At 54.5% G+C, this 25,769-nt stretch overlaps 1 protein-coding gene and 1 long non-coding RNA gene across 3 annotated transcripts in view; both read right to left on the reverse strand.

Annotated features, from left to right (window-relative positions):
• Positions 1 to 4,477: 4,477 nt before the first annotated feature.
• On the reverse strand, positions 4,478 to 14,671 carry LOC115899222. 2 transcript variants are annotated; one of them, XR_004058931.1, is made up of 5 exons: positions 14,084 to 14,671; positions 8,648 to 9,091; positions 6,607 to 6,794; positions 5,989 to 6,125; positions 4,478 to 4,514 (listed from the first exon to the last, which is right to left on the reverse strand). It is a non-coding gene; the product is annotated as an uncharacterized LOC115899222 (long non-coding RNA). The 2 variants fall into 2 exon arrangements; XR_004058932.1 differs by having other exon boundaries at positions 8,832 to 9,091; positions 14,084 to 14,609.
• A 5,916-nt stretch (positions 14,672 to 20,587) lies between these two features.
• Positions 20,588 to 25,769, reverse strand: part of ZDHHC19 (zinc finger DHHC-type containing 19) — a 13,644-nt gene continuing 8,462 nt past the window's right edge. Inside the window, 3 exon segments of the mRNA XM_010381239.2 lie at positions 20,588 to 20,644; positions 20,647 to 20,761; positions 21,101 to 21,186. Coding sequence (XP_010379541.2) covers positions 20,588 to 20,644; positions 20,647 to 20,761; positions 21,101 to 21,186 — 258 coding nt within the window.

Below are 25,769 nucleotides of genomic sequence, written 5' to 3' on the forward strand. Positions count from 1 at the left end.
TAGGAGTTCTTTATGACTCTGGACTCTGACCCTGCATTGGTCTTTCTAAAGCTTTATTCATTATGTCCTCTGATGAACACAGCTTTTCTTTTTTCTTTTCCCTTTTAAAAGTAGTAAAATTTATTCATCTTTTTTCTTAACAATTAGTGCTTTCAAGAATTTATTTGTGCCCCCAAGGTCACAGAGATATTATCCTATACTCCCTTCATCAGGGTTGATACTCTGCCTGTCAAGTCGTTCATGGACCTGGCATTGACTCTGAAGCCTGCCGTGTAGTTAGATCTAAACTGGGAAAGGAACAATTGCCTGCTTTTCTCACAGGGGTGTTTTGAAGCTCAGACAAGAAAAGGCGTGTGAAAGTGTCCAGAACTGTAAAACAACGCGCAAGGGAGAGTGTCTGCCATGCTGATTTGCTGGAGGGTGACAAAGCCGTTTAAGAGCGGGCTGCTTTGGCCTTTGATTTGCTCATCAATTGGTAGCGTCACAGGCTGCCAGGAGGCCAGGCAGAAACCCAACCTCCATTCTGCCTGCTGAGGCTGGAGAGCACAGCCAAGAACACCAGCTGAAGCATGTGGCCTTTGCAAGAAAGTAAGTTCCAGCAGCACTGCTGGGGCTGGCCCCAGTTCACCCACACGGTTCCCTCCATCTGCCACCTGACATTAGCAAATGAGGCTGCAAATACAGCCCTGAGTCATAGAAAAAAGATGAAATTACACTCAGGAAACCCTGCTCACCTAAGTATATGAGTAACAGGAGGCAGAAAGACATCCATTAAAAGCGGCTAAAAACAAGCCAGGTGTTCCGAGGCAGCCTGCCACACACCCCGACACGACACGCAGGCAGGCTCCACCCCAGCTCCTACTGCACCTGGAGGGGCAACGCGCACCCATTATATGAGCCACACAGGGGCCCCAGCAACTGGCCCAGACAAGGCTGCAGAGCCCATGCAGGGTGAAACCCCCGTTAGTGAGCTGGAAGTTTCCATGACGGGGCTGCAGGGAAGGAAGCCGACTCGTGGGGTGTTTGCTGAGCTGCCGGAGGAAGCTGACAAAATCAAACGCACCCTTCGGCCTGCACAAGGCGATATTGTTGGTGCTCCTTGAAGCACATCCTGGCCAGGAGACAGAGCTTCGGCCAGCCCCCGGGCCAGGTGCCTGCTACCCAGACCTGTGATTCCAGCCGAAAGTCACTGAGCTCCGGGACGTCCACACTGGGAAGGGAGAGCCCCGAGGGAAGAATCCAAAAGGGCCTGAGGAAACATTCGGGGGTGACAGATTGTTTGGCATCTTTTTGTTTGGTTTTTCTTTTAAGCGATGGGGAGGGGTCTCACTGTGTTTTTGAGGCAGGTCTCGAACTCCTGGCCTCAAACAGTCCTCCTGCCTCAGCCCCCAAGTAGCTGGAATTACAGATGTAAGCCGTGGCCCCCAGCTCAGGTTCAGCATGCTGATTGTAGCGGTAGCTTCACGCATGTACATATGTCAGAACTTACCAAATTGTACATTTCCATATGTAATTTAGACAATTAGATCTCAATAAGGCTGTTAAAAAATTACAGAGCGGTGTGATGGCGACTTTTAGGAAATACGCATGTTGACAGTGAGAGAAACGACTAGAAGGAGGTCCCCAGAGGTTAACAGTGCTTAGTTCTGGGCTGTGGGATTACAGAGGATTTTACTTTTCCTCTTTGTGTTTTTCTGTACTTTAAAAAATTTCTGGCCGGGCGGGGTGGCTCAAGCCTGTAATCCCAGCACTTTGGGAGGCCGAGACGGGCGGATCACGAGGTCAGGAGATCGAGACCATCCTGGCTAACACGGTGAAACCCCGTCTCTAATAAAAAATACAAAAAACTAGCCGGGCGAGGTGGCGGGCGCCTGTAGTCCCAGCTACTCGGGAGGCTGAGACAGGAGAATGGCGTGAACCCGGGAGGCGGAGCTTGCAGTGAGCTGAGATCTGGCCATTGCACTCCAGCCTGGGTAACAGAGCAAGACTCCGTCTCAAAAAAAAAAAAAATTTCTGAAATATATGTGTTTTACTTTTTTTTTTTTAAGATGGAATCTTGCTCTGTCACCCAGGCTGGAGTGCAGTGGCACGATCTCGGTTCATTGCAACCTCTGTCTCCCGGATTCAAGCAATTCTCCTGCCTCAGTCTCTCAAGTAGCTGGGATTACAGGTGTGCACCATCACACCCAGCTAATTTTTTTATTTTTAGTAGAGACAGGGTCTTGCCATGTTAGCCAGGCTGGTCTCGAACTCCTGACCTCAGGTGATCCACCCACCTTTGCCTCCCAAAGTGCTGGGATTACAGGTGTGAGCCACCGCGTCCGGCCGGGTTTTACTTTTATAAATCAGAAAAAAAAAAGTGTCCATTTCAAAATAAGAGCAACCTTTAAGTTGCAGGGGTCTTCTGAAGGTCGGCAGTCATGGAGCTCACAGGGCACATGCTGGGCTTAGCACGGTGGAGCTGTGCTCAGGGGAAGGGCTTTAGAGCTGCGTCAAACTGCCCGGGCCAAACCTCAGCTCTGCTGCCCGTCTCCTCGGCGGCCTTGGCTAGTTACTCGAGTGCTTGGTGCCAATTTTAATCCCGAATTATATTTCGGAGACAATTGTCAAAGCCTCTGCAGGTGGCTGAGAGAGTCAATGAGCCAATACAGGTGGCTCTTAGCGTTCACACAGCACAGGCTGGGTGAATTAGTTACTATTCCGTCCTATTAGAAAGAATAGAAGTGGGCCAGGCGCGGTGGCTCATGCCTGTAATCCCAGCACTTTGGGAGGCCGAGGCGGGTGAATCACCTGAGGTCAGGAGTTCGAGACCAGCCTGGCCAATACGGTGAAACCCCGTCTCTACCAAAAATACAAAAATTAGCCGGGCGTGGTGGCAGGTGCCTGTAATCCCAGCCTACTCTGGAGGCTGACACTGGAGAATTGTTTGAACCCAGGAGGCGGCGGTTGCAGTGAGCCGAGATCGCACCACTGCACTCCAGCCTGGTTGACAGAGCAAGGCTCTGTCTCAAAAAAAGAATAGAATTGACTTAAGAAACTCTTTGCTTTCCCGCCCGCCCCGCCCCCGAGTTAAAAAAAGATAATTGAATAATCTCCAGAACAGGCAGCCAGTTTCTGGAACTCGAGGGTTTTGAGGTTTCTCTTAACGAATATCGGAACTCTTTATCTCGCAACCAACTGTAAGCAGTATCTGTGGCCTCCTCCAGCCCCCACCAACGCGGGTTCCCTCCCAGGCGTCCTCTCCTTCCTGACCCTCTGCTGTGAATTCTGAGTCCACTTCTTCTGAGGCTGCTTTGCTGGGGCAGAGACAAGACCCTACTCTTTGCTTCTCTCATTTGTTCCTTTTCTGCTGTCTGCCAGAAGGAACTGCCCATGCCCAAATCAGTCTTTAGCTTGGCCTCCCTTTCAGGGGTCTGGATGCCATCCTTAACTGCCTTAATCTGGTGGCCTGAGCAGCTTACCTGGGCCTCAGTTTCTTTTCTCTTTCTTTCTTTCTTTTTTTTTCTTTTTCTTTCTTTCTGACAGGATTTCACTCCATCGTCCAGGCTGGAGTACAGTGGTGCAATCACGGCTCACGGTAGCCTCGACTTCCAGAGCTCAGGTGAGTCTCCCACCTCAGCCTCCTGAGTAGCTGGGACTCCAGGCACGCACTCTCATGCCCGGCTAATTTTTGTATTTTTGGTAGAGATGGGATTTCTCCGTGTTGTCCAGGCTGGTCTCAAACTCCTGGGCTCAAGTGATCCAACCACCTTGACTTCCCAACGTGCTAAGATTATAGGCGGGATCATACCAGGTGGGGCAGGAGTAACCAACCCCACTAGACAGATGGGGAAAATGAGGCCGGGCGCAGTGGCTCACTATCCCAGCACTTTGAGAGGCTAAGGCAGGTGAATAGCTTGAAGCCAAGAGTTTGAGACCAGCCTGGCCAACATGGCAAAACCCCATTTCTACTAAAACATAAAATTAGCTGGGCATGGTCGTGGACGCCTGTAATCCCAGCTACTTGGGAGGCTGAGGCACGAAAATTGCTTGAGGCCGGGAGACGGAGCTTGCAGTGAGCCGAGATCACACCACTGCACCTCCAGCCTGGATGACAGAGCGAGACTTAGCCTCAAAACAAACACACACAAAAAAAGAAATGCACCTTTGTTTGTTAGTTTTATTTGAACCAATGTTTACATCTCTGGCCACCACAGGCTCATATGAAACTTCATGCTATTAAATTTTATGGGTGACATGGCCGGGCGCGGTGGCTCACGCCTGTAATCCCAGCACTTTGGGAGGCTGAGGTGGGCAGATCACGAGGTCAAGAGATGGAGACCATCCTGGCCAACACGGTGAAACCCTGTCTCTACTAAAAACACAAAAATTAGCCGGGCGAGGTGGCGGCGCCTGTAGTCCCAGCTATTCGGGAGGCTGAGGCAGGAGAATGGCGTGAACCCGGGAGGCGGAGCTTGCAGTGAGCCGAGATCACACCACAGCACTCCAGCCTGGGTGACAGAGCGAGACTCCGCCTTAAAAAAAAAAAAACCTTTATGATTAGCAATAGAACAAAGGCAGAGAGACAGGACAGAACAGTGAGTCATTCCAAAGGTGAAAACCACACCCTGTGTGTTCTAAAAGAGGCCCCGGGACAAACACCTGCTAGGAAGGTCGTGCATTCGCTGCAGTGTGTGTGTGTGGTTGTGGTGAGGACTGTGTCTGTCTGAGCGGGTGTGTGTGGTTGTGGAGCTTATAGCTTTCCTTTGACTCACATCCTTCTTACCTATCACCAGCTTCCATGTTAGAGGCCTGCAACAGGAGACCAGTTCCAGGCCAACCTGTGCTTAAAAGAACCTCAGCCTGTGAACAAATGTTACTCCTCCTCCACACTCGAGGTCCCTGTGGCAGCCCAGCCTGCCAGGCCTCTGCAGACATGAGTTGACCTGGTTCTCCTTCTTGCCATCCCTCACCTGCCAATTCCCAATCAGTCTTGCTATCTGCCCTGCCACAGGCCTGTGCCAGTCTGATGCAACCGTTTCTGATCCGAGGGTACGCCCCTGCCTGGCACAGCTCAGCAGCGGAGAAGAGGACTGAACCGTTAGCCCAGGGCTGCATGGCACCCTGGCTCAGTGCTCCTGGAAGACTCCTTTTTCCAGGTCTACCAGCCACGGAAGATTAGTCATCACCATTGATCAGCGTCTCCACTCCCTCGCTGAGTGACTTTGTGCAACTCCCCTCACCTCTCTGGGCCTGTTTCTGTCTCTGTAAGATGAGACAGTAAGACCTGCACTCAGAGGACTGTTGTGAGCATTGGATGGAAAACAGCATTTCCCCAACTCAAGGCATTCCATTTCCCATCACAATTCTTCCCACGCCTGCACGCCACCTGTGCGGCTTTTCACTTGGTGTTTGTCACCAAACCAGCTTTAAATCATCTCACTTTATAAACAAGTACTTCACTGAAGAGCCCAGAGCATCCGTGATAGATCCAACACGCAGCCTTTCTTGTTCCTTTTAGTGGGTCCATTCGAAAAGCTCCAGTCTCCTGGCCGGGCGCGGTGGCTCACGCCTGTAATCCCAGCACTTTGGGAGGCTGAGGCGGGCGGATCACAAGGTCAGGAGTTCGAGACCATCCTGGCCAACATGGCGAAACCCCGTCTCTACTAAAAATACAAAAATTAGCCAGGCGTGGTGGCGGGCGCCTGTAGTCCCAGCTACTCAGGAGGCTGAGGCAGGAGAATGGCTTGAACCCAGGAGGCGGAGGTTGCAGTGAGCCGAGATTGCACCACCGCACTCCAGCGTGGGCGACAGAGTGAGACACCACCAAAAACTAAGCAAAACAAAAATCTCCTGTCTCCAAGGCTGGGCACAATGGCTTACGCCTGTAATTCCAGCACTTTGGGAGGCCAACGTGGAAGGATTGCTTGAGGCCAGGAGTTCAAGACCTGTCTGGGCAACATGACGAAACCCCCCTCTCTATAAAAAAATGAAGATTAAACAAATCACCTGGGCATGGTGGTGCACCTGTAGTCCTAGTTGCTCTGGAGGCTGAGACAGGAGGATAGCTTGAGCCTGGGAGGTTAAGGCTGCAGTGAGCCACCATCTCTCCTTCACATTCCATCCTGGGAGTAAGCCCTACATCTCTAAAATCATCATAATAATAAAATAAATAAATAAATAAATAAATAAATAAATAAATAAATAAACAAACTGTCTCCAAATCCTTCCATTCTTGTCCAGGCCTCTTTTGAGTTAGCTCTATTTTTTCCTAACACTCATTAAATAAATGCTTAACTGTGAAAACAGAAAGTCCCCTGGGCGGGGGTTGTGGGGGGCTGCCAGGCCGTGGCCAGAGGCTCTTATGCACTGGAGACCCGGCATAGTGGAGGGGCAACCCTGCACCTGCTCCTGTCCAAGGTAGGTGCGCGGTGACTGCAGGCCATGGGAAACGTCCATCCTAGGGGAGTCACCAGCCACCTGGGAAGCCAGGATCAGGGCCCTCCACCCCCAGAGTCCGGGAGACAAAAGGAGGGACACCAAGGGACAAAGAACCCGAAGGCCCAAGGCAAAGTGGCATCAGCTCACCCAGGAGTCCCACCTTCATGCCACCGTCACAGCACTCACCTGCTGCCCGCCAGCGCCTGAGACCAGAGTGCTGGGGAGGCTGGCTCCAGGTGAAGGAGGTGAGGGCAGATTCGTTTCTTACTGCAGCTGTAGCCTCTAGAGCTGGGTGGGCAGGCAGGGCCTGGCTCCATGAGCTCAGAGCTGACCCTCTACAAAGATTCCAGGACGTGGGGGCTGGAGATGTCTCTCTTCAAAAACAGATTAATCCAGAGGAGGATGGGGTCTATGTTTAATACATTGTACTCTATGTCTTCAGCATAGAAAGCCCTTCCCACTCCCTGCTCAGTATCTCCCAGCCCTCCTAGGAGGCAGGCGCGGCAACTCCAGGACAGTCACCCTGGTTCACAGATGAGGAAACCGGGGTTTCAAGACTGAGACGTGACTGCCCAGCACAGAACGGGGTGGGGGCCAGCGAGGGGGTTTTAGGAGCACCTCTCGTGCACTGCCGCAGCCTCATACCTTACCCCACTTCATCCCTGGGACATCTTGTGAGCTGCGGACCACCGGCCAGGTGAACAAGGTGAAGAACCCTACCCAAGATGTAGCTGGTTTGAATCTGTTAAGAATTAAGGCCAGGTGCAGTGGCTCACACCTGTAATCCCAGCACTGTGGGAGGCCGAGGCGGACGGGTCACCTGAGGTCAGGAGTTCGAGTCCAGCCTGGCCAACATAGAGAACCCCTTCTCTACTAAAATACAAGAAATTAACCGGACGTGGAGGCAGGCGCCTGTAATTCCAGCTTCTCAGGAGGCTGAGGCAGGAGAATCACTTGAACCCGGGAGGTGGAGGTTGCAGTGAGCCGAGATCGTGCCACTGCGCTCCAGCCTGGGCAACAAAGGGAGACTCTGTCTCAAAAAAATAAAATAAATTAAAAAATTACAGCAGCCCCAACTTCCAGCTAAGTCATAGTCCAAGATATGATCCAAACACATTTTCCCACTGCAACAGTGTTATTTTATTTAGATGTTGGGGCTTGTCCATCAAGGGCCAGTTAACCCGCAACACACCAGGATTTCTGAACAAGCGTAATGAACATCTGACAAATATTATTACAACACCAATGGTCAAAATAGAAAAGCAAGAGCATTTGATAAGAAATTCCTTTTTTTTTTTTTTTTTTTTTTTTTTTTGAGACAGAGTCTTGCTGTGTCGCCAGGCTGGAGTGCAGTGGTACGATCTCGGCTCAAGTGATTCTCCTGCCTCAGCCTCTCCAGTAGCTGGGACTACAAGTACCTGCCACCACGCCCGGCTAATTTTTGTAATTTTAGCAGAGATGGGGTTTCACCATGTTGACCACGCTGGTCTCGAGCTCCTGGCCTTAAATCGTCTGCCCGCCTTGGTCTCCCAAAGTGCTGAGATTACAGGTGTGAGCCACTGCACCCAGCCAACTTTTTATTTAATATCTTGAATACCTGTCTGAAAATCTGAGACCAGATGGAAGAACAGACAGAATTTCCCGTGCTCTCCTGTTCCGGAATTTAAAGAAGAAAAAAGAGGGGAGGTATCGCCCAGTTGGGACCAGGCTGGGGGAAAAAAAGAATTTGCTGACAAAATAGGGACGCTGTGAAAGAAAAAAGCAGGTCACTGGCAACTAGCTCAGTAGCTGGAAATCCCCTTGGTCCTTGGGAGAGACGATGAGCTCCATCTGGCTGCTTCCAACTCCGATGCAGAGAGAGCTGGTTCCCACCCCGCATCGGTCCCCGTGTCCTTCTCCTCACTGAGCCTCACCTCCTCCGCCTGCCACAGAGGTGAACATCACCTCCTTCTCCTGGCTGAGCCTCACCTCCTCCCCCTGCCACAGACACATCACCTCCTTCTCCCGGCTGAGCCTCACCTCCTCCCCCTGCCACAGACGCATCACCTCCTTCTCCCCGCTGAGCCTCACCTCCTCCTCCTGCCACAGAGGTGAACATCACCTCCTTCTCCTCGCTGAGCCTCACCTCCTCCCCCTACCACAGACGCATCACCTCCTTCTCCTCGCTGAGCCTCACCTCCTCCTCCTGCCACAGAGGCATCACCTCCTTCTCCTCGCTGAGCCTCACCTCCTCCTCCTGCCACAGAGGCATCACCTCCTTCTCCTCGCTGAGCCTCACCTCCTCCCCCTACCACAGACGCATCACCTCCTTCTCCTCGCTGAGCCTCACCTCCGCCTGCCACAGAGGTGAGCATCCTGCCTCCTGCCCAAGGACGTGGTGGGGAATGAATGTCACCTAAGTAACAACTCACAAGCACAGTGTCTGGCTTTGGGGCGTAGGGGTGGGGCACAGGTAATCAATACATGCCACCTCCTGCATGGACGGCTTCCCCCTTCCCTGATGAAGGCCTCCAGGACACAGGGCCCGCTCTGTTCCTGGTCACGAGGCTGCAGCTGAAGGGCGGAGGAGGCCTCTCAGATTCAAAGCAGGGCAGAGATGAGAGGCGTCATTCTAATTTGAGATCAGAGTCTGACAGGCGGGCAGGCAGCCGCTTCCTCCCCTCCGTGGAGCCTGCCAAGAGAGGGTTGTATTGAGGGCGTGACTGGCAAGGGCCGCAGCGGGATGGGCAGCCCCCCCCCCACCACGCCTGTGCAGCTCTGTGTAAATCCTGAGTCCTGAATATCCTCGTGTAACTCAGATCTGGAAAGAGTCCTAGATCTTCTGGTTCCACACTTTAATTTCACAGATAAGGAAACAGGCCCAGAGAGGAAAAGGCTTTTCGTAGTCACTTGGCGAGGCAGGGAAGCTGGGCTGAGAATGCAGGTGCCCTGCCACCCAGACCCACCGCCGGGATCCCCGACGGGAAAACGCTCACTCCGTCACCATGAGCATTTGATGAATTTGCCTCTAGTCTTTTAAAAATACATATGTATAATTTTATTTTAAATTTTTAAATTTTTTTTTTTTTGAAACAGGGTCTCACTGTGTCAGCCAGGCTGGAGTGCAGCGGTGTGATCTCGGCTCACTGCAACCTCCGCCTCCTGGACTCAAGCAATCCTCCCGCCTCAGCCTCGCAAGTAGCTGTGACTACTCCTGGCAGGCATGTGCCACCGTACTCCGATGATACGACTTTTTGTAGAGATGGGGACTTGCTCACAACAAAGCCCAGGTTGCTGTAAAATTACTGAGCTCCAGTGATCCTCCCACCTCAGCCTCCCAAAGAGCTGGGATTGCAGGCGTGAGCTGCTGCACCTAGCCTACATGTAATTTTATTTTATTTTATTATTTTATTTTTTCATTTTATTTTTGAGACAGGGTTTCGCTCTGTTGTCCAGGCTGGAGTGCAGTGGTGAAATTAAAGCTCACTGCAGCCTCTGCTTCCTGGGCTCCAGTGATCCTCCCACCTCAGCCTCCTGAATAGCTGGGATTAAAGGTGTGCATCACCGTGCCTGGCTAGTTTTTGTCTGTTTTTTTTGTAGAGGTAGGGTGAGCCACTATGTTGCCCAGGCAGGTCTCAGACTCCTGGGCTCAAGTAATCCTTTCACCTCGGCTTCCCAAAGTGCTGGGATCACAAGTGTGAGCCATTGTGCCTGGCTATAATTTTAAATTAATACCTAATTATACTATGCATGAATACATTCTCTTTAAAAATTTATTTCCTTGCCTCCTGAATACGGTGTGGCTACTCAGTGTTTGTTGAATGTGTGAACAGGTGAATTGTTATTTCTATCATCCCGTTCAGGCCCCAATCTTATGACCAGCTCCTCCTGGATGACAGCACCTCTCAACGCCCCCTCCCGCGACTCTCCTTCCCCAACCCCTTCTACCAGGGCCACTGGATCAGGGCACCAGGCGCAAGGAGGCCGACGAGGGTGCTTGAGGACCCCCCTAATTCCTGCCCCACTCTTGGTTGGGGCTAGCTTTGGGGCACTCTTTGGATTTTTTTTTTTTTTTTTTCCAGACAGAGTCTCACTCTGTCACCCAGGCTGGAGTGCAGTAGCACAATTTTGGCTCAACCTCTGCCTCCTGGGTTCAAGTGATTCTCCTGCCTCAGCCTCCCAAGTAGCTGGGACTACAGGCACGTGCCATCATGCCCAGCTAATTTTTGTATTTTTAGAAGAGACAGGGTTTCACCATGTTGGCCAGGCTGGTCTCGAACTCCTGACCTCAAGTGATCTGCCCACCTCTGCCTCCCAAAGTGCTGAGATTACAGGCGTGAGCCACCGTGCCCGGCCCCTTTGGACTTTTCTATCCCAGCCCCAAGCTTGGGATGAGTCTGGGGCACCCAGATACCCTCCCATGAACCCACACCATACTCAACCGCCTGCACACAAGCAGGTGTTCCTCTTACTCCGTGGCTCCCCTCACGTTTGCTTCCTCTCTCCCGGTACTGGGACGTGGAAAGATCTTAAACGCCTGGGGGAGATCCCAGGGAATAATTCAATCCTAGAAAATGAAGCACAAAACCTGGGCTCCTGGGAGGACCAGAGCGCCTGGAGATGGAGGCTTGGCAGGCCCAGCACTGCTGAAGCCAAGGGAATGACTGACTTCTCCAAGAGCAGGCTGAGTCCTGCTGAACCTCACTGGTCCCCTAGTAGCAGGAGCTTGAGGACAAAGACGGGACCTGGAACCTCATTGGTCACATAGTAGCAGGAGCTTGAGGACCAAGGATGGGACCTAGAACCTCATTGGTCACATAGTAGTAGGAGCTTGAGGACCAAGGATGGAACCTGAAAGATTCATGGTAGGGGTGAGGGGAAGAGCAGCCAAGAGTCAGGAGGGTCAGAAGTGTGTCTGATCCCTTGGCAGGGGACGGTGGCTCACGCCTGTAATCCCAGCACTTTGGGAGGCCAAGGCAGGCAGATCACCTGAGGTCAGGAGTTCAAGACAGCCTGTCTACTAAAAATACAAAAATTAGCCAGGTGTGGTGGTGGGTGCCTAAAGTCCCAGCTACTCAGGAGGCTGAGGCAGGAGAATCGCTTGAACCCGAGAGGCGGAGGCTGCAGTGAGCGGAGATTGCACCATTGCACTCCAGCCTGGGTGACAGAACAAGACTCTGTCTCAAAAATAGCAATAACAACAACAACAAAAGAACTATGTCTGATTCCTGAGGCCAAGAGTAAAAGAGGTTTCAAGAAAGAGGGTGTGGCCAACAGTGCCAGGTGCAGCTGATATAAAGGAAAAGTGGTCTTCTTTTTTCCTTGACGTGGCTGTGCACAAACCCTCCCCGGGACCAAGCTCAGGGCTGGGCCACGACCAGGGGCCCTCAGGCTAGATCTGGTGCCGAGGAGACCTGCTGCTGAGGCTGGACGAGTGAGCCTGGAAGGGCGTCGACCCTCCACCAAACCCCAGGGACAAGTGCCCCAGACCCCACTGAGCAGAAACAGGGTGGGACGGAAACCAAACAAACGGCTCCTTTAAAGCCACCTGAAATCCATGTTTTCGGAATGTTTGGTTTTTGGCTTGTCTTTCCTGCAGCAGGATATTTAAAGAAAACAAATCTTTAAAGGCTTCTACTCCAAAGCAAAGAGCGCTGTGTGTGCCTACTTCTGGTCTCTGCTTCAGGAACAAACCCCCTTTACTCTCTGGCCTGGATTGTACCCAAGGCAGCCAGAGCCTCCTGGCCAAGCTGGGCCAGCAGCCCAGGCCCCCACCAAAGGCTCAGAGTGAGCTGAGCACCACCAGGCCTTGAGGGCTTCGAGAGGCTTCCACTCCAGGGCACGCTGAGGCCAGGGGCTGTGGGTGGCTAACAGACTATGCTGCCAGCTGGGAGCAGAGGGGGCCCCATCTCTGCGCCAAACCCAAGTCTGGCCAGCTCCTTCCCCTGAGGATAGATACTTGGTGGGGAAGAGAAGGAGCTGGGAAGGTCATCCAAGAAAGGCGGGCCGCGCCGTCCGCCTGGGAGTCAGAATGAGGTGGCCCATCCTCAGCCTTGACCATTTCCCAGTGCTCTATTTTATTTAATTTTTTATTTTATTATATAGAGACAGGGACTCCATAGATTGCCCAGGCTACTCTCAAACTCCTGGACTCACATGATCCACTTGTCTCAGCCTCCCAAAGTGCTGGGATTACAGGCATAAGCCACCACACCCGACCCCCAAATAATCTACATTCAGAGCCTGCAAAAGAGTCGGGGCCCAAGGAGAGAAAATGGAGACAGAAGAGAAAGGGAATTACTCCCTCCAGGTCCCCACGCCTGAGTCAGACCCTCTCACTGTTTCCTTTACAACCACCGCACACCCACCTGGTCCTGGCCTGAGGAAAGGAATACAAGTCCATGAAGGTTTTCCCTTCTCTCTCTTTTTTTTTTTTTCCTTCTTCGTCTTTCTTCTGTCACCCAGGCTGGAGTGCAATGAAGCGATCTCGACTCACTGCAACCTCAAGCGATTCTCCCTCCTCAGCCTCTGGGATGACAGGCAGGCGCCACCACGCCTGGCTAAGTTTGTATTTTTAGTAGAGACAGGGTTTCGCCATGTTGGCCAGGCTGGTCTTGAACTCCTGACCTCAGGTGATCCACCCACCTCAGCCTCCCAAAGTGCTGGGATTACAGGCGTGAGCCACACTGGCCCATCATGTACCCTTCTGATCCTACAAGTGCACTGTGAGGTAGGCTGGGCATGGAGTTTAGTTTCAGCTTTGCATTGAGATCAGAGCGGCTCGGAGAGGTCGGGGCCTCATCCAGGACCACACATCCAGCAGGCAGCAGAGCCACCTGTCACCCAGCTCTCCGGGTGCCCGGCCTGTGCTCCCTACACAGCCGCTTACTGCCCTGCCAGGAAAAGGCAGGCAGGAGGGATCTTTCCACTCCCGTCAGGGGCTGAAGAACAGGCGTCTAGGAGCTAAATTTGGCTGGGGGACTCTCCCAGCCCAGACAGCCCAGGGCCCTGCCCAGGGGCCAGTGCTTTCACTTGCTGACCTCATGCCTCCACCACTACTCGGGACAGATAAGATTCAGCACGACTCAGGTTCAGCCAAAGGATACTAATGGGCCATGGAATAAATCCTGCCTGGAGCCCTGTTCACCTCAGGACTTGTCCTCAGACCAGGGACCTTCCTCTCTGGTCACTCAGTCAAGGAATCGCAGGAGATCAGTGCGAGAGTAGCCCTGAACAGTGCGGGCACGGGGGCTCACGCCTGTAATCCCAGCACTTTGGGAGGCCGAGGCGGGCGGATCATGAGGTCAGGAGATGGAGACCATCCTGGCTAACACGGAGAAACCCCCGTCTCTGCTAAAAGTACAAAAAATTAGCCGGGCGTGGTGGGGGAGCCTGTAGTCCCAGTTACTCGGGAGGCTGAGGCAGGAGAATCGCTTGAACCCGGGAGGCGGAAGTTACAGTGAGCTGAGATTGCGCCACTGCACTCCAGCCTGGGCAACAGAGCGAGACTCTGTCTCAAAAAAAAAACAGAAGAGTAGCCCTGAAGGTCCTCCAGCACACCTGGTCTTTGCTGGCCCGAGACACCCACAAGAGTAAAGGCAGTGCCTCATTCAGGAGGCTGAGGACTAAGCGAGCAAATGCAGGCCGAGCGCTTCCCCAGGCCTGGACCTCCGGTAGCACTCACCTGTGTCCTCAGTGTCCTCATTGCTACACTGGAGCCCGATCGCTGGGCCTTTAGGAGGAGGGAAGTGCCCTTCCTGTTGACAGGCCAGGCCTCTGACCCAGCCGTCTCCTCTCCGTGGGGAGGCAGGAAGGGCCCAGGACTCAGGCAGCAGATCAGGGACCCCTGGCCTGGCCTCTGCTCAGCTGTGTGATCCCGGGGAAGCCCCGCCTTGCGTCCCCCACCCCCACCGCCTTGGTTTTCTTCTCACTGAGAAGTAGAGGAGGTGGCTGGCTATTCGGCAGGGCCCCTTCCACTCTGGGAATCCCCAGTTTCAGCAGCAGAACTTCCCCAAGCAGAAAGCCGCTGGGAACGTGGGTGCCTGGGTGGGAGGTGGAAGCCCAGGGAGAGGCAGACACGGATGCCCTGTGCAGGCCCTGCCTCCAGCCTGGCGGGCAGTTCCCTGGGCTTCCATACCCGGACCAGGGCCTTCCAGAACCACAGCTAGTACATGAAAGCTGCCAGACAGTTGACTCTGTGTTCCCGGAAGCTGTGGTTCAGGAAAAGTGGGAGGGAGAGAGGGAGGGAGAGAGCAATCGAGGGAGAGCAGAAGAGTGTGTGATGAGAAGGAAAGACAGGAGGAGGAGGAGCAGGGGGAAGGGAGGACACAAGCCTGGAAGGGTGAGAAGAGGTGAGGCAGAGGCCCACGTGGAGAGGCAGAGCCTGGGACGCTGCCTGCCGGGGAGGTCAGGGAGGAGCAGGGAGGGCGGAGGCAGCCACCCTGGAACAGAGCTCGGAACCACCATTGCTTCTGACTTCCTTCAGCCTGAAACACTGCCTGGCCACAAAGCAGAGGCAGCAGGTGCTTTCTTAACAGGAGGCAGAGCCGTTTGTTGGGTGATCTTCTTCCCATTCCCTCAAAGAACCTCAGCCCACGCCCCCATCCCCTTTGGCCTGGAGACACCAGTGTTGGTGGATTTTCTGTAAAACAGTAGCAAAGACCTCGTGTCCGAAGCAGCAGCCTTCATCTCTGTTGTCAGGGCCACAGGGGAACCCGCACCGAGCCGGGCAGGAGCCGGCGGCTGTTGTCATGGGAACTGGCATCCCAAGGCCTGGCCTGCCTCCTGCCTCCTGCCTCCTTTATCGTGCTATGATGATCACTGCTCCCTCCATGAAGCACCTGCCGTGTGTGGGGGTTTGTGCCAAGCTCTTTCCATGCACTGTGTAATCCATGTCATAACCACACGATGAGATACGACTAGTGTATGTGTGTGTTTTCTTCTAGATATTAATCTTACGTTACAGAGGTTGAAACCAGGCAGCCCACATTCAGAGCCCTCGTCTTAACTATGACCCTACGTTGAAATAAAATGTGGAAACCGCCCACAGACATACATCGTGGTGGTTACAGGTCATAGGAGCTGCCCTCCTGCCTCTTGGAAGCAACGTGACCTTGGGAAGCGACGTGACCTTGGGAGAGTGGCATGTTTGCTCTACGCTGGTTTCCTCACCTCAAGACCTAGAGTGACAACTTCACAGAGCAGTTGTGAAGATTAAAGGAGGTGGCCTGAACCACTGAGCACAGGCCCTGGCCCGGGCAGCATTCGATTGAGGGTTTGTTAGCACAGGAGTTCTGGCAAGCCTTCAGCCCCCGGGCTGCTTCCCTCCAGCCATTCTTCTGCATGCTAAGAACTAAAGCGAAGGGATTCGGACCCAGATGGAGCATGGGTGCCAGGCACTGTGCCCAGCTGCCCGTGAGGGCCAGCAAGGTGCCTATGTCTGGTGAGGTACTAGGATTCTGGGCCCTGGATTCTGCAGTGCGATGATCTCCCCTTCCCCCATCTGTCCCTGCCCTGCTCCACCCTCAGCCACCTTCAGGGTCCCCACCCAAGGGTCAGGGCAGAGCAGGGCAGGGCTGAGCGGGAGGCAGGGGGAGGGGGTCATTATCACCGGCAGCACAGGGCTGGAGACAGAGTTAAACCTTCTTATCAGTTCCCTGGGCTTGTGCTGAAATGCCCAGCCCAGCCCAGCTCCGAGGCACAGGCTCTGGAGAGCAGGGCCCTGGGGTTGCCGGCCAAGCCTGTCTCCTCTGGAATGGCCCAGGACCAGGGATGGGGGCAGCGGCCTGGGCACCAGAGAGTCACCAGACTGGCTGCACAGTGCGATCCCACGCAGCCACTTCCCTGTCTGGGCCCCAGAGTCCCTGTTTGTGAAACTGGGGGCTGGGGGTGGCTGGATGAGGCAGCCCGGGACCTGTCCTGTCCTAGAGAGTTAGGATCCTGTGACCCCTGGGAGGCGGCTGTGACTGTCCGCCCTACAGACGAGGAAGCTGAGGCTGCACACAGGACAGTGACTTCTCCACAGCGCACTAGCTGGGCACAGAGAGGAATGACGGGGCTGAGCTCCACCCCACGTGCCCGCGAAGCCTGTGAGCCCTCCGGAAGGCCCATGGAGGAAAGGCGTGGAGATGGGGGCGCTGCTCTGGGCACCCCATCCCAGGGTCTAACCCCTTTCTTCAGGTCCTGGGGGCCAGCTGGGGACCTCTCAGAGGAGCCCTAGACAGGCAGGCATCTGGCAGCTTTGCAGGCCTGGGGGTCGCTCCTCGGCTCCAGCCCACAGAAGGCAAAGATGGCAGGGCTTCCTGGGCGTGTGGACAGTAGGCCCCATAACTGGGCTCTGATAACACCCCTCCCCTTATCAGTGGGTCAAGGACTGGGTGGGGTGCATCTGAGAATCAAGAGTACATTCCGCAGAAGGAAGGGGCGGAAGGAAAAGTGGGTGCAGCTGAACTGAGGCCTCCCAAAGGCAAAGAATCCCTGAGGGCCCCTGGCTTAGGGGAGTGTGGAGCGGTGGGGAGTCAAAGGAAGCGACAGTCGAAGTCTCACTCAACCCTCCAGGAGCAAAGGGGCCTGATCCAAGCGACTTTCCTGAAGAAACCTTAGAAATCCTGGGCTGGGCCAGGCGCGGGGGCTCACGCCGGTATTCCCAGCCCTTTGGGAGGCTGAGGTGGGCCGATCTCTTGAGTCCTGGAGTTCGAGACCAGCCTGGCTCACATGGTGAAACTCTGTCTCTACTAAAAATACAAAAACGAGCCGGACACGATGGTGCACACCTGTAATTCCAGCTACTCAGGAGGCTGAGGCACGAGAATCGATTGAATCCGGGAGGAGGAGGCTGCAGTGAGCCGAGACGGCACCGCTGCACTCCAGCCTGGGCGACAGAGAGAGACTCCATTAAAAAAAAAAAAAGAAACCCCAGGCTGGGAGGGACAGAGGGACCCAGGACCTGCATTTAGAGCAGGAGGCCGTTGCCCTCAGAGGCGTCATGGTCTCCTCTGACACTTTGAGGAAAATTATGTCTGCCCAGTGAGGAAACTGAGGCCCAGCGTGTGAGGGGAGATGACTCACAGCTGGCTTAGGGCTTGAAAGGCTCTTGCCTGAGGCTGAGTGAGTCCCCTGTATACCTGGAGGCGAGGACCAGTAGGTGCCATCCTGAACCAAGGGACAGGGCAGCAGAGGAAGGGCAGGGCCTCCCCAGATACCGGGCCTGGCCTTCTTTGCCCCTGTGGGCTGGGACTCCAGGCAGGCACCACTTCTTCCACCAGCCAGTTCCATAATTCACATCCCGGCCTTGGCCCAGGCTCCTGGACCCCCTCCTCTGTGGCCCAGGCCAGGCAGGTGGGTGAGGCTGGGCCTACAGGGAAGGGCCTGAAGCCTCCAGGGCTGGTTGTGGCAGGACCCAGTGGGCTGGAGATCTGGAAGGACGTCCTGCATCGCCAGCGGCCAAGAGGACAGGGGCTGGGCCAGCATCCCCTGAGAATGCGCCCACGGCCCACACACAGCCACACACTCCTCCACGGTGCCTGGGGTGCTCATCTGAACCCTTGGGGAACGTCCTTCCGTCCCCACCTTCCTCCACACCCTGGCTTCACCGGATACAAAGTTGGCAGGAAGCAAACAGTGTGGCAGAATCACTGGGACACTTGATAAAAATTCCTGCCCTCCTCCGACACGGAGAGGCCAAGCCAGGGGAGCCCGGAGAGGCCGAGTCAGGGGAGCCCGGAGAGGCCGAGTCAGGGGAGCCTGGCAGAAGGGACTTCCCTGAAGAAAGGGGCCCGGGTCAGTCTCGAAGGTGGTCCCTGGAGAAGCTCTGGGGGGCGTGTCAGCTGTGTGGTGGAGAAAATAATCACGATGATACTGGCTGCACCCATTGCGTGCCTACCGTGTACCTGTGTTCCCGAAGTTTTGCACAAAACACCTCATTCTAGCCTCTGACAACCTTCCAGAAAGGCGACATTATCCCCAGTCTCATGGTCACATTCTGGCCGCTAGCAGAGCCACAGTTAGATGTGCCCCCCGGCCCCCCATCCCAGGGGCCTGAAGACATGTGGGGCCTGGGACCACCCCAGGGACGGGACCAGAACCAGCTCCTAACTTCCCACCAGGAAAGAGGGACCAGGGTGAGACACAGCTGCAGGAAAGATGCAGGGCCGGGCTGTGGTGGAGAATGTCCCCACCCCTCCACTTCCCCAGGACGGGAGGGGGCTGCTCCCAGCCTCAGGGCCCCAGAAGCCATAGGGCCAGCCCCAACCCCGCCCCGGAGGCTCCCGCGAGGCAGGGCTGAACCAGGCCAGTCTGGTGAATCCCTGGGCTGCGGGTGCCCCCTGCAGCCAGACAAAGGTGTGACCGGGCAGAGGCCAGGTCTTCCCCAGCCTCAGACACCCTGACAGCCGTGGCTGGGAGCTGGGCCAGTCGGCTGCTGCAATTATTAATTATTGTTGTCTTTTTTTTTTTTTTTTTTGAGACAGAGTCTCACTCTGTCACCCAGACTGGAGTGCAATGGCGTGATCTCAGCTCACCGCAACCTCCATCTCCCGGGTTCAAGCGATTCTCCTGCCTCAGCCTCCTGAGTAGCTGAGACTACAGGTGCCCACCACCGCTCCTGGCTAATTTTTATATTTTTTACTAGAGATGAGGTTTCACTATGTTGGCCAGGCTGGTCTCGAACTCCTGACCTCAGGTGGCCCCTGCCTCCCAAAGTGCTGGGATTATAGGAGTGAGCCACCACACCCGGCCTGTTGTTGCCCAGTTTTAAGGAGGAGAGAAATGTTAGGTGTCTTGTCTAAGGTCACAGAGCCAGGTGGTGTCGGGTCCTGAACTTAGGCCTCCACAGATCAAGCTCCTCCATCCCGGAAGGTCTTTGTCCCGGCCCATTAGAGCCTCCTCCAAGCCCTCACCCAGGACAGACACGCGCAGCGTGACAGTTGTAAGAGGCAGGCAAGGGTATTTAATGGGCATTGAGGGTCTTGGCACTCCCGCCAGGGGAGTGGGCAAAGGGCAGGGCCCAGAAAGGCTTCCACTCAGCGGTCAGGAAGTGGGAGGTAAGGAGGTGGGTTCAGGAGTTGGAATCAGGAGGTGAAATCACGAGGTGGGTTCAGGAGGTGGATTCAGGAGGCAGGTTCAGGAGGCAGGTTCAGGAGGCTGATTCAGGAGGCAGGTTCAGGAGGCGGATTCAGGAGGCGGATTCAGGAGGTGGAGCTCAGGTGCTGGTGTTGTGGGCATCTCCGCGGGTGCACAGGGGTAAGAGGAAGGCCGAACCTCGCCTGGGGCTCCTGCGACAGCAGGGCGGGCACCGGGCCCGTGTGGAGCTAAACACAGAACAGGGGCATGAGTGCCCTCACCAAGACCCCGCCCCACAGCTCGTGCCAGGTCTCCTGCCCCTGGAGGCAAAGGGAGTGGGCTGGCACAGCAGAATGTGCTGCAGAGGCCCCAGGGCACAGGGGTTGCCCAGCCCCACGGCGGCCTCCTGACCCTCCACCTCCCACCTCCGTGTCTCATGGGGATTCAAGTCAACATTTCCTTTAAATAAAAGAATCTCGGCCGGGCGCGGTGGCTCACGCCTGTAATCCCAGCACTGTGGGAGGCCGAGGCGGGCGGATCACGGGGTCAGGAGATCGAGACCATCCTGGCTAACATGGTGAAACCCCGTCTCTACTAAAAATACAAAAACTAGCCGGGCGACGAGGCGGGCGCCTGTAGTCCCAGCTACTTGGGAGGTGGAGGCAGGAGAATGGCGTGAACCCGGGAGGCGGAGCTTGCAGTGAGCTGCGATCCGGCCACTGCACTCCAGCCTGGGCGACAGAGCAAGACTCCGTCTCAAAAAAAAAAAAAAAAAAAAAAAGAATCTCCCGCCACCCCCACCCCTTGGCCAAATAATAAACCACGAGACTCATCTCAGTCCTAAGAGTGACTGGCCCAAGGCCAATCAGCACATTAGTGGAGTAGTCATTGATTCATTTGCCTTTGTGACTCCAGGGACCCCTGGGTATATTCTAGAGGCCTGGGTCCTCCTTTCAACGCCCCTTCAGTGTAGAACCTTCCTCCCCCAAGCTCGGAGCGCTCCAGTTTCAGGGTCAGCCCAACTTCAGGGGCCTCCCCCTACACCCTCACAACCTGCAGACACCCCTCTCCCGACACGCACAGACACACACGCGCACACACGCTTCTTACCTCCTGGGGAGCTGCAGCCTCACCACACCCTGGGGGACCCTTCCCTGGTTTGTAGGTACCCGGAGGTTGGGGCTGGGAGCCAGGGCAGGCTGGGGGGTTGAGAGTAGAGGGGGACATTGGAGGGTGCAGGTTGGGCACGGATGTCCAGTCAGGCCCCACCACTCTCTGCAGCTGGACAGCTTCAGCCATGTACCTGGGGAGCAACAGGTCAGATCCAGGGGCCACTGCCCTCCGTGGTCTGGCTCCCCTGCCCACCTCAGCTTAGGAAGCACGCAGCCCAGGGCTTGGCTCTGCGGGAAGCTGAGGCCAGCCTCATCCAGGACGCGGCGCCCTCTACGCCATAATGGGGCAAGAACCCACAGAGCCAAGGAAGTAGGGACGCCCCAGAGCTCCCAGCGCCCTGGAGAAAACCCCAGAGGAGCAGGCAGTGTGAGTGTAAGGGCCCGGGAGCTGTGGGAAGGAGCTAGGGGGAACCCACCTCTGCCCCACCCCCGGGGCTCACCAGTTGGGCCTCTGGTTTTTGCCAACTCACTTGGGTCCCAGTGGTGCACAAAGTGTTAAATACCAGTTGCTGGCACAGCCCTGGTCGAAGGGGTTGTATCCGTGAAGGTGTCTGCACTGGAGGGGGATAGAGACCGGAAGAGGAGCTCAGAACCAGCAGGAATGGCTGGGCCATTGCCCAGTGGCCCTCCCTGAGCTGGTCAGCTAGCCAGCGCTCAGTCCAGGGCAGCAGCAAGCTGGAGGCCGGGAAAATGAGAGCACCCCCCGACCACTGCCCCATCCTCCTCCTTTTGGTCTCCACTGGCCACACGCATCCTCCTGCTACCTCCTTCCAGATACTGAATGTCACTGTCTGGAAGGTCAGTTGAGTGAGGCCCAGTCATATTTCCCTAACCGTGATCACATGGCCCAGGAAAATCTGGGCTAAAAGCCTTGAACACACAATGCGGTAAAGGCCAAGTCCTCCCCTGGGCACTCTTGACCTTGACCAGGTTTTCTCCCTCCTCTCTCCCCTTCACCCACTCACTCTACCCATCAGCCTCACCCCTCCCGAACTCCCCTTCCTCCCCAGGGCAGGCTGGGCCTCACCTGACTTCAAAAGCCTTCGCTGTCACGTTTTGTCACTGAAAGTGGCCCAGCAGCATCTCTGCCCACCACCAACTCCCCCGTGTCCCATGCCCCCCGTCCCTGCCGCAAAGGCTGAGATTTTTAACACCGTCCTCCACCAAAGGAACCAGGACTCCATGCGAGGACAGCTGGCACTCACTCCAGACGGCTCCAGAACAGCTCACTGTCACCACAGGGCAACACGCATCCTTGCACTATTTGAGATTCTGCCGACTTTAAGGTATTTAAAGCATGTAAAAGAAATGTATTGGCTGGGTGAGATGGCTCATGCCTGTAATCCCTGCACTTTGGGAGACCGAGGCAGATGGATCACTTGAGGTCAGGAGTTTGAGACCAGCCTGGTCAACATGGTGAAACCCCATCTCTACTAAAAATACAAAAAATTAGCCAGGCGTGGTGGCGGACGCCTGTAATCCCAGCTACTGGGGAGGCTGAGGCAGGAGAATTGCTTGAACCCGGGAGGTGGAGTTTGCAGTGAGCCAAGATCATGCCACTGCACTCCAGCCTGGGAGACAGAGCAACTCTCCAGCTAAAAACAAACAAAAAAAGAAACTGGTACTGTGTTAGTCATTTAGAAGATTTTGATTAAATTTATGGAATTTTGGCCAGGCATGGTAATTCACACCTGTAATCCCAGAGTTTTGGGAGGTGGAGAAGGGAGGATCTCTTGAGCCCAGGAGTTCAAGACCGACCTGAGCAACATAGTGAGACTTTCATCTCTAAAAAAATAAAAATAGTTAGGTGGCTGTGGCATTGTGCACCTCTAGTCACAGGTGCACTGGGAGCTGGGATGAGAGGATCCCTTGAGCCTAGGAGCTCGAGGTTGCAGTGAGCTGTGATTATGCCACTGCACTCCAGCCTGAATGACAGAGTGAGACTCTGTCTCTAGGAAAACTAAAAATACATTGACAGAATTTAAAAATATATATATATATATATATATATTTTTTTTTTTTTTTTTTTTTTTTTTTGAGACAGAGTCTTGCCCTGTCGTCTAGGCTGGACTGCAGTGGCGCGATCTCGGCTCACTGCAAGCTCCGCCTTCCAGGCTCACGCCATTCTCCTGTCTCAGCCTCCCCAGTAGCTGGGACTACAGGCGCCCACCACAACGCCCAGCTAATTTTTATATTTTTAGTAGAGATGGGGTTTCACCGTGTTAGTCAGGATGGTCTCGATCTCCCAATCTCGTGATCCACCCGCCTCGGTCTCCCAAAGTGCTGGGATTACAGGCGTGAGCCTGTTTTTGTTTTGCTTTGTTTTGTTTTTGTTTGTTTGTTTTGAGACACAGTTTTGCTCTTGTTGCCCAGACTGGAGGGCAATGGTGCGATCTCGGCTCACTGCAAGCTCCGCCTTCCAGGTTCAAGTGATTCTCCTTCCTCAGTCTCACACGTAGCTGGGATTACAGACACCTGCCACCACACCCGGCTAATTTTGGTATTTTTAGTAGAGACGGGGTTTCACCATGTTGGCCGGGTTGCTCGCAAACTCCTGACCTCAGGTGATCCGCCCGCCTCCGTGACACAGTCTGGCTCTGTTGCCCAGGCTGGAGTGGAGGGATCATAAGTCCTTGCAAACTCAAACTCCTGGGCTCAAGGGATCCTCCCACCTCTCTCTCCCAAGTAGCTGAGACTACAGGCATGCACGATTATGCCCAGCCGATTTTTAATTTTTTTGTAGGAATGGGGTCTGGCTATGTTGCCCAGGCTGGTCTTGAACTCCTGGCCTCAAGAGATCTTCCCACCTCAGCCTTTCAAAGGGCTGGGATTACAGGTGTCAGTCACTGTACTCGACATTAGGGAAATAAATTTTGATTAGATGTATATAAGGCATAGAAAAATGTTGATTGTATATGAGGCATAGAAAAATGCTTAAAGGAATGATGATCTTTAATAAATTCATAAGACTGACCAATACATTTTTTTTTTTTTTTGAGACAGAGTCTCACTCTGTTGCCCAGGCTGGAGTGAGGTGGCATGATCTTAGCTCACTGCAACCTCCGCCTCCCAGGTTCAAGCGATTTTCCTGCCTCAGCCTCCCAAGTAGCTGGGATTACAGGCGCCTGCCATCACACCCAGCTAATTTTTGTATTTTTAGTAGAGATGGGGTGTCACTGTTGTTGGCCAGGCTGGTCTCAAACTCCTGACCTCGTGACCCACCCTCCTTGGCCTCCCAAAGTGCTGGGATTACAAGCGTGAGCCACCGTGCCCGGCTAAGACTGACCAATACATTTGTACCTGCCTCTCCCACGCAAGATGCTTTCAGATATGAATGAAACCAACAGCTCTTGGCTGGGTGCAGTGGCTCACACCTGTAATCCCAGCACTTTGGGAGGCCGAGGCGGGTGGATCACTTGAGGCCAGGAGTTCGAGACCAGCCTGGCCAACACGGCAAAACCCCATCTACTAAAAATGCAAAACTTAGTCGGGCATAGTGGCAAGTGTCTGAAATCGCAACTACTCGGGAGGCTGAGGCATGATAATCGCTTGAACCTGGGAGGTGGAGGTTGCAGTGAGCTGAGATAGCACCACTGCACTCCAGCCTGGGCAACAGAGTGAGACTCTGTCTCAAAAAATAAAAAAAGAAAGAAGCCAACAGCTCTGAAGCACTCAGACAGCCCCTCACTGTCTCCAGACCCGGGGCTCCTGCTCCGATTCTGTGTCCAAAACTGCCTGACACTCCGCAGGACCAAAGCCAGAGTGGGCTGCTTCTCGCTCCATCTCCCACCCAACTCCCCTCCCCCAGTTCCCCGCCAGGGATCAGGGCTTCTGGCTTCTCTCTCTGTCTTTGTGTCTCTCCCAACGTGTTATGGATTCTTTTGGTGGTTGGTTCACTCACTGTTTCAGAAATACTTTGGGGCCTTAAAAATGTTTCAGGGGCTGGGAGTGGTGGCTCATGCCTGTAATCCCAGCACTTTGGATCATCTGAGGTCACAAGTTCAAGACTAGCCTGGCCAACATAGCGAAATCCCATCTCTGCTAAAAATACAAAAATTTTTAGTAGGGTGTGGTGGTGCACGCCTGTAGTTTCAGCCGCTTGGGAGGCTGAGGCAGGAGAATTGCTTGAACCCAGGAGGCGGAGGCTGCAGTGAGCCGAGATGGCACCATTACACTCCAGCCGGGACAACAGTGTGAGAGTCAGTCTCAAAAAAAGAAAGAAAAAAAAAAAGTTCCAGGGGCTGGCCTGAAAGCAGTGGTTTATCTCGCCTTTTCAGTAAGTTACAGATCCAATTCCCTGTTCTACTCTTTCCTCGCTGCTCACTACTGCCTTTGTCAAGAAAAAAAAGGAAAGTTCCAGGCACTGTGCTGGGAACTGCACACGACATAAGCCGGACCAGCCTCAGCCTTCAGGGTGGCAAGGGCAGCACCGTGGGAAGCAGCAGGAACCCAGGCGCCGCCCAGGAGGCCAGAGGCTGAGCCCTGAGGGGCGGGGACAGGCCGCTTCCTGTGCAGTTTCAGAAGCTGCTGTGTGCAGTCTGGAGAGAGTCTTCTGAGGCCTGACCACCGGCTTTGGCCGCCGGGTGAGAGCAGCGTCAGTGTGACCGTGAGGACGGCGGCCCACTGAAGCCGGCCTGGGACGGGGGAGAGTGGAGGACGTGAGCACTGTCAGCTCTGTCAGGAGCAGAGTGGAGCAGGGGGAGTGGAGGCTGGCGATGTTAAGTGAGGGTTTTGCTTTGCTTTTAAGATGAGAGAGACAGGAGCATGTGTAAATGGTGATGAAAATGAATGGTGCCAGGAGCAGTGGCTCACGCCTGTAATCCTAGCACTTAGGGAGGCCGAGGCAGGTGGATCACCTGAGGTCAGGAGTTCAAGACCAGCCTGGCCAACGTGGTGAAACCCCCGTCTCTACTAAAAATACAAAAAATTAGCCAGGCGTGGTGGCTCATGGCTCATGCCTGCAATCCCAGCACTTTGAGAGGCCGGTCATGGTGTAACTCCAGCTACTCAGGAGGCCGAGGCAGGAGAATTGCTTAAACCCAGGAGGCCAAGATCATGCCACTGCACTCCAGCCTGAGTGACAGAGAGATACTCTGTCAAAAAAAAAAAAGAAAAGAAAGAATAAAAGAAAGGAGGAAG

The sequence above is a fragment of the Rhinopithecus roxellana genome, chromosome 1, assembly GCF_007565055.1.
Source record: "Rhinopithecus roxellana isolate Shanxi Qingling chromosome 1, ASM756505v1, whole genome shotgun sequence".
Taxonomy (NCBI): Eukaryota; Metazoa; Chordata; class Mammalia; order Primates; family Cercopithecidae; genus Rhinopithecus; species Rhinopithecus roxellana.